The sequence below is a fragment of the Mustela lutreola genome, chromosome 1, assembly GCF_030435805.1.
Source record: "Mustela lutreola isolate mMusLut2 chromosome 1, mMusLut2.pri, whole genome shotgun sequence".
Classification (NCBI taxonomy): domain Eukaryota; kingdom Metazoa; phylum Chordata; class Mammalia; order Carnivora; family Mustelidae; genus Mustela; species Mustela lutreola.
Genome location: NC_081290.1, coordinates 220,298,079 through 220,306,083, shown reverse-complemented (window position 1 = coordinate 220,306,083; position 8,005 = coordinate 220,298,079). Strand labels below are relative to the sequence as shown.

The following is an 8,005-nucleotide window of genomic DNA, read 5'->3' as shown; positions in this document are numbered from 1 at the left end:
TGAATTCCTGGAAGAAAGTTATTATGCCTATCCCAAGTACTTGTCAATGGGTTCTAAGTTGTAAGGAAATTTAATTTTTCCTACATTTCTTTTATCTTTGTTCTCCACATCAGTCTCCTCCATCAATTCTGTAGGCATCCATCTTCTCATTAGCCACTATCCTATCCTTTTAATATCTTTCAAAGGGGTATTAGAGTGAACATCACAAAACAGTCACTATCTAATCATTTATAACCCACAGAGTGGCAATTTCATGTCATACAACCTAATACAAAAGCCTTAGCATGACTGAACAGGACTGTCCTCAGACCCGGGCACCTGACACTATGCCTTTGTGCCCACGTTTTAGGGGACACATGCCCGTGTCCCCCTACCTTACCTACCCCCACACTCTTCCAGATACACCTTTCCCCATCTAAAGAAAGTACCATGGGCTAAATCCTCCACTAGACCACATTTCAGTACGAGGACGTCAAGATTCGTTGCCCAAACTGCTCTTAGCCCGCTTATAAGACCCACCTTGTCTCTGCCCAGGAGAGGCCTCCTCCACGGAGGTTGGGCGTAAAATCTGGGCGAACTACCCCACCTCCAGACACGGGTTGGGCCCAGTGGGTGGAGCTTGGACAGGCAGAAAGGGTTGGGGGCAATGATGGGATAAAGGCAAGGATTCTCTATGCACACATGCCCACCAGGCACGCATGCGCACCAGACCACAGGCGAAGCGGCCCAAACCCGGCTGGGGAAAGGAGGGCTTCTGTGGCTGCGTTTGTACGCTTGCCCCTCTCTTCCTTTTCACCCTCCACTATAAGGGGTCTGCGTAGCCTTTGAGGCTCCCTGTGTTCTGTCCACAACTTAATCTTCTAGTCTTATCTGTAGATGATGTTTCTCCGAACCTCCTCCCAACTACCTATTATGTCCACAAATATCCTGTACATTTTTAAAAATTAACACCATGGACTTTCTACACGATGCTGTCTCATCGTGTAGATGAGACTTTTCCCTTTCTACACGGATGAAATTCTAGTTATTTAAGAACCGACTTACATATCAACTCCTGTGTTAGTCATCCCTGCCAATTAATCCTCTTTACCTTCCTGATCTTTACCCCAGGGCGAGTCAACTGCTGTGTGTGTGTGTGTGTGTGTGTGTTACCTACCGCGATCTGGTAACACCTTCAGTAAGACATAGCACATTGTATGTACTTGGTTTTTTTGCTCCTAGACTAGTGTGGGAGCTCTGCCAGGGTAGAAAAAGTGCTTCTTCATGCTGCTTCTTAGTGCCTAAACCCTGAGCTTGGCACTCTGTAAATAGTCAAGGAATCTCAGTGGGATGTTGTCATCAAAATCCCAGCACCCCCAGGGATCAAATGGCCTTGGAAAAATTACTGAATCCCAGTTTCCTCTTCTTTGCGACAGAAGTAAACATAATTACCTTCTCACATGGCCCTACAGATTAAATAAGTAAACAAGCCATCCAAACTGCTTTAGCACAATGATAAATAGTATGACCCCAATAAAGGATAACTTATTTAATTAGCTCCTATATTCTGATTCTTGAATGTGTAAGAGGAAGTAAATAGTCTTTTTGAGCCAAAATCATGGTTTCTTGGAATTTGTATTTAATACCACAATCTTAATAGGACTGTGAGAAAATAGGTTTAAAAAACTGCCCGAGGTAGAGTAACCCTCAAAAATTGTTTATCAAAAAGATACCAAGTATAGTTAATACATCCAAATTATTAGGTAACTCTTGGGACCCTTGGCACCAAATGGGTAAGAAAAATACAGAATTACAATCTATTTTGAGAGATATTTATAATGTTTATGTATTGACTAAAAATACAGAAATAAGGAAGCATAAAGTGTTTTTTATAATTGCCTCTTTAAAAACTTTCTATAAATAGATGTAATAACTATAATGTTTTTAAATAGCTAGATATTTAGGTATTCCTACAAACCATGCTGTAATTATACATATATATTTCATTTAGATGTTTTTTTAAATAAGGAAGTTTTAAAAAATTAAAAAGGAAAAGGTAATTGCAAGGAAATAATGCTAATAGAAACAAAACAATCACTATGTGTTGCTTTATGTATCATAGCTGGTCTGCTCTGACTTGTTACCCTAAATTGGGGCCTTTTGCCTATTAGCATATTATGCATACTGATACTTGCATACTTGCACCACTAAATCCTGTTTTTATTAAGGAAAAAAAAAAGCAAGAAAATGGAATGTGATCTAAGCTTGCAGGAAACATAAACACTGGATGATTTCACTTATTTGAATCTTACTGCTCATATAGAATGACTGTAATAAAGTTTGCCCATTTTGGTGAAAAATTTAATGATTTCAATCTTTGTTTTTCCAAGCTAGTACAAGTAAAATAAAAATCAAAAGGATACTGCTGTAAAGCAGGTGAAGCAAGCAATTGTTTGTCAGTTGCAAAATTGGACACTTTCTTCTGCAAGCTCTCTATGCTATTAAACAGAGTTTCTATTTTCAACTAAGGGAGACTACAGACCTGCCTAGCTACAAGGGGGAACTATGCAAAACTGTTTTCACAATAGTACATCTCCTTGCACTTTTAAGATTTAAGTCCACAGGAGCTGCTAATTTAAAGTCTCGGGCTATCTGAAGATATCTGGGATTGAGAATGAATAAATTATGGGGAAGATGGAGTTAATGATAGCAAACTTAGGAGGAATTCCAAGGCACAGAAAGACACCTGGTATGCCGTGTGTATTTTAGGTGGTAGGGCTGAAAGTTAGTGCTAGCCTTACAACAGTTAACAACCACATCACCACAGTAAAATAGCTTTTCTTTGAATTCTCTTTTGTGCTTAAAAGTATAATAAATGGAAAACCAACTTTACTCTTGTCATAATGCTAAGGCACAAAGTTAAATTCTAAATTAGAGGAAATAGGAAACAGAAGCTTCCTATGGAAAGAGATGGCGGAGTTTGGCATTGAGCTCTCTCTCCTTGCTTAAAAGATCCAGGCTGTGCTTTTTGAAGGCTTCAGACTGCAGCCTGAGTTCATCATAGGCCTTCTGGATCCCGTCGACCCTGCGCTGAAGTTCTCGGACTCTCAAGTTACTGTCCACGGCCACTGCCTCTTGTTCGAACCTCTCCAGGGCATGCCTCCGGGCCACTTCGGCTGTCTCCAGCTTCTCCTCGAGCTGCCGGATCTCTGCTTGCTTGTTCTGAAGCACCCGGCCTCTCTCCATGGCCAGCTGCAACAGCTCATCTTTCTCGCGAGTGACTGTCTGCAGCCTGGCCTGCAGCTCCTGGTTCAGGCTGCCGTGCGCCTGCTCGGCCTTGGCCAGCTGCTCCACAGCCTGCCGGTGCTTCTGCTTGAGGCTCTGCAGCTGGCTGCGCAGCTGCTCCACCTCCTTGGTGTGGGCGCCGGCCCGCTGGCTCTGCAGCTCCAGCAGCTCCTTCTCTCTGGTTTGCGCCTGGTGGGCCTCCTGAGCGCATCTCTGTTTCACCGTCTCCAGGTCCTTGGACAGGGCCTCGCTCCGCGCGGTGAGCTGCGACACTTTGGCCTCCTGGTCCTTCAGAGCCTGGCTGAAGAGGTTGCTGTTCTCCAGCCTCAGCTTCTCATTCTCCTCCCTGAGCTTCACGTTCTGACTCTTGTGTTCGTCCTTGAAGCGGATCATCAACTCGTGGTTGGCTGCCAAGGTCATAAAGCGTTCCTCCAGCTGCTGGGCGTGCGCGCTCTTGGCCTTCAGCTTCTCAGCCTCCAGCACCATCTTCTCCTCCAGCTCTGTGTTGAGCAGCTCCAGGATCTGGCAGCGCTCCAGGGCCTCGTCTGACCTCCGCTTCAGGATGCAGATGAGCTGGGACTGCTCTTGGATGCGGGAGCAAAGCATCGCCTTCTCGCTCTTCTCCTCCTCGGACAGACCCCGGAGGTTTGCCAAAGCGTCCCTGAGACCATCCAGTTCCTTAAAGTCCATCTCCTCTTCCTGCTTTTCTAGTTTTTTGGTTTGCTCCTCTAAGGGCTCTTCCGGGGCTGGAGGATCCATGTTGAGAGGCTCCTCTTCCTGAGGCATAGACGCTGCTCTCCTCCACCATCGGCTGACTGCACACTCCTTCCCTGTCAGATTCAAAATTCTCAGGGTGTTGCTAGGGACTCCCAGCACGCTCCAGCAGTTGTTTTTTCCAGTAAGGAGCCCTGTGATTGGTGGGCAGGTCTCCAGACTGCTGTGAAGTAACAGGGGGGTCTGGGGGAGTCCAGAACCAATCCAGTCGGGTTATGCTTGCCTTTTCAAAAAATCACCAATCACAGCTCTCAGCTCTCAACTCCAGCCCGGGATCTTGCCTGTACTGGACGGAGAGGATATGCCAACCCCACTGGGTTTCCACACAGCCTCGGGGGAAGAAAACCCGACTCTACCTAATTTCTGGGAGGAGTAAACAAATTAAGCTGCGGGGACGTATTTTTTCTCCCTCTCCCCACTCCAACTGTCGTGTGGAAGCACGTTTGCTCCTTAAAAATCTGCAATCTATAAAAACAAAACAGCAGCTCTACCCGGGGGAGTCAGGATCCTAAGGGCTTTGTGAGTTGTACCTGCAGTGTTCAACACAGCTCAGTAAAAGAGCAAACCCCAACGAAATTTCTTTCGTTTCCCTTCCCATGGTCCTCGGCTTGGAATACCTCTTATTAGATATGTAGCATTCCCTGTTTTTACCCATTAGCCAAATAAGGTTACAGAAAGAAGCTTAACGAACAGCAAAGATGTGATAAACATTACAACGGAAAAAAGATCCAAATGAGGCTTACGGTCATATACCAAGGTCAATTCTGGAGGTATTAAACAGTTACATGTCACGAGTAAAATAAAATTAAAGTATTAAAAAATGGAAACTAGAAGAAAATTAAGGTAAGCATAAAAACCCTGGGTCAGAAGGGACTTTCTCAGCTTAAACATTATGTAAAAGATGAGTAAGGAAAAGCTTAATTTGACTTTGCTGAACAGCTCAAGTTATTTTCACTTTTTGAAATTGTGAGCTCTGACGTCTCTCCAGCCTCTTATGTCTCAGGACCTGACATTTTACGCCTTAGTCCAACCCAACTACTGAAGTTCCCCGAAGGGACCAGCGCTTTCTCCTCCGAGGCATTCTCTCTGCCTGGAATGCCTTTCCCCCCCTTGTCCCTTGTTGCTGCACTAATTTACTTAGCATCAATACTCAGAATCATCTTCTCTGTAAAGCCTTTCCCTGCATTTACATGAGAACTGACCGCTCACTTTGGGTGCATCTGCTGTAGACTGCTCACATTTTTAATGGAAACTGGGAAAGCCTTATTGTACTGCGTGGTCACCTGCCTGCCTCCCTTTATTAAGCCCTGAGATCATTAAGGGCAGGAGCTGCGTCTGGGCCATCCTGGATTCTTGACCAGTGCCTGGCACTTTAAACATGTGCTGAATTTCAAACTGGGAAAAATACCCACCATAAAGATAACAGACAATAGATTTATATTTTTGTAGAGAGCCTGAACAAATCCATAAAGCATTAACATCGTAAAAGAGAAATGAACAATTAAGTTCACAGGTAAGAGGATGGAAATGGCCAAGTATTGAGTGCTATCAGTGATCGGAGAAATAGAAGTTAAAATTAGATATTTCATCTACCAGTCCAGTCAAAAATTTCCCCCTATTTTAAAACTACCCAGGACTGACGACCGTACAGCAAAATAGGTGCTCTCTCATACTTAGTGAAAGTGAGTTGACAGTAGGTATTCAGGACTTGAAACATGTTTATGCCTTTTGAACTAATGGTTGCCCTTCTGGGGAAGAGTTTTGTTTAGGAAATAATCCAAAAGAAAAAATGTTGCTCAAAGCTTTTCATGGCACTTTGGTTTATAACAACTAAAAGCTGGAAACCTAAATGTCCAAAAAAGAGACAATGTTAAGAAATTATATTTTCTTAGAATATTATGCAGCCGCTAAACATTATCATGTTTATAAGGAATTTAATGGCAATGGAATGTAATTTTATGCTGAAAAGAGAACTGAAAAAAGGTAAAAAATTTAAAATTCAGAATGATCTTAAATGCTGGGAAAACTTAAGCACAGAATGAAAAGTTGACTGTTCCGACAGGCACTGTTTCTGATGTTCAGACTTAGTCTCTCAAGTCATGATGAAAAGGAAGAAGTCTGGGTGTCATTACAGATGTTGGGTGGATTTTCAATGCCTCAGATTTCACTGGAAGCAAAACAGATCAGAAAAGTTTCAGGTTTTCGCTTTGGTCTCAAAGATCAGGGTCTCATGTCTACAAAAGGAAAGTGATGTTGGAAGACTGGGGAAATTTTTTGAACTTAAATTTTAATAACTTCTGAAATTATAGGATATTGAAGTTTTATGAAAGTGGATTCCAAAGACTTCAAAAATATGATTAAACTTACCTGTATTTTCCCCTCATTTCTCTTCTTTTCCTTAAATTTCAAGCTCATATACTAAAATGAAACTTGTAAAGAAGAGACAAGTGACTATAAAATTAGAACAGTCCTCTTCATTTAAGCATAAAGGGTCTCACATATATTGAATGTATTATTTGCTGATTACCACGTACGGTTGTCTGATGTGCTAAAGTGAATTCACAGAGCATATTTCCTAAGAAAAGAAAAAGATAACAGGAAAAGTACTGAAAGTGTTAACAGCAGTTGTTTCTTGAGGGATGAGCTTCTGGATGTTTTCTCCTCTCTCTCCACCTTTCTATGTCCTTTACGCGTGGTGGATGCTCGATGATACTTGTTGATTAAACAGATTTTCCACACTAAAAATATTTTACATTAAATGTTAAAATTATTTTATTTAAATATTTTATTTATTTATTTGACACACAGAGAGAGAGAGAGAGAGAGAGAGATCACAAGTAGGCAGAGAGGCAGGCAGAGAAAGAGGAGGAAGCAGGCTCCCTGCTGAGCAGAGAGCCCGATTCAGGGCTCAATCCCAGGACCCTGAGATCATGACCTGAGCTGATGGCAGAGGCCTAGCCCACTGAGCCACCCAGACACCCCTAAATGTTAAAATTATTTTAAATAAATAAGTCCATAGATTACTTGTCAAATCTAAGAATCTCCGACTCTAATCTCCCAAGACCCTAATCAATATACATTCACTGATTTACTCAACAAACAGTTACTATGTATAATGTGGTGTAAGATGCTAACAAATAAGTTAGATAACATCTGTCTTAGAGAATTTTCAGTTTAGTAATAAAGACTTTGGGCTCCTCTCTGCATGGTTGTTTTTCTTGTTCTATCATTTTCCCCCACCTACTATTGAATCTGAAAATATCCAGTATACTTCCTCCCCAGGCGTCTGAGGCATAAAACTGGGCCGATGCTCTCCCTAGTGATGACCAGAGTCCCCCCTACTTGCCTTTGCTGAGTCTTTTGATGTCTCTTTCTTTGAAGCTACTACTTACAGAGTTTGTCTATACAGCAGGACTAGGCATTTCTAGATCTTCTGTCATTTAACTCTAACAATAGTCTTGAAAGGTAGGCATTGTTATCTACATTTTATACTTTATAGGGAACAAAGAACCCAAGGCACAGAGCAGTTAAGCAAGTTATCCCATGTCACCCAGAGAGTGATAGAGCCAGAACTCAAACCCAAATCATTTTGATACCAAAGGTGGTTCTGTTGTTCACTCTGGTGTTCCAAATGCCAGGGATTTGAGAACAGGAGGAGGCAGGCAATCCCAGAGGGAGATACTAGAACCAATCGCACTGTTTCATAGCTGGCTGGATGTTGGAAGGTGGCAGAGCAGGTAACTGAAAGAAGGGCTGAGAAAGGAGCTTGTACCTTGATGTGAAGGAGCTGGAACAAGATTTGGACTTTGGCTACTATCCCTGGCCGACCTAGGAGGTGTGTCTCCACTCAGCTAATCTTGTTCCTCCTCTGTGGCCAGAACAGAATCAGGGCATAGAGCTGGACTACATGTCTTCCTAAAAGACCTTGCGAGACAATGGGAAGGACATTGTTCTAGGTTAGCCACTC

At 42.7% G+C, this 8,005-nt stretch overlaps 1 protein-coding gene across 1 annotated transcript; it reads right to left on the bottom strand.

Annotated features, from left to right (window-relative positions):
* Positions 1-1,595: 1,595 nt before the first annotated feature.
* Positions 1,596-4,494, bottom strand: CCDC89 (coiled-coil domain containing 89). Its single transcript, XM_059187531.1, has one exon. The coding sequence runs from the start codon at positions 4,048-4,050 to the stop codon at positions 2,938-2,940; it is 1,113 nt and encodes a 370-aa protein (XP_059043514.1). The 5' UTR covers positions 4,051-4,494; the 3' UTR covers positions 1,596-2,937.
* Positions 4,495-8,005: the final 3,511 nt, after the last annotated feature.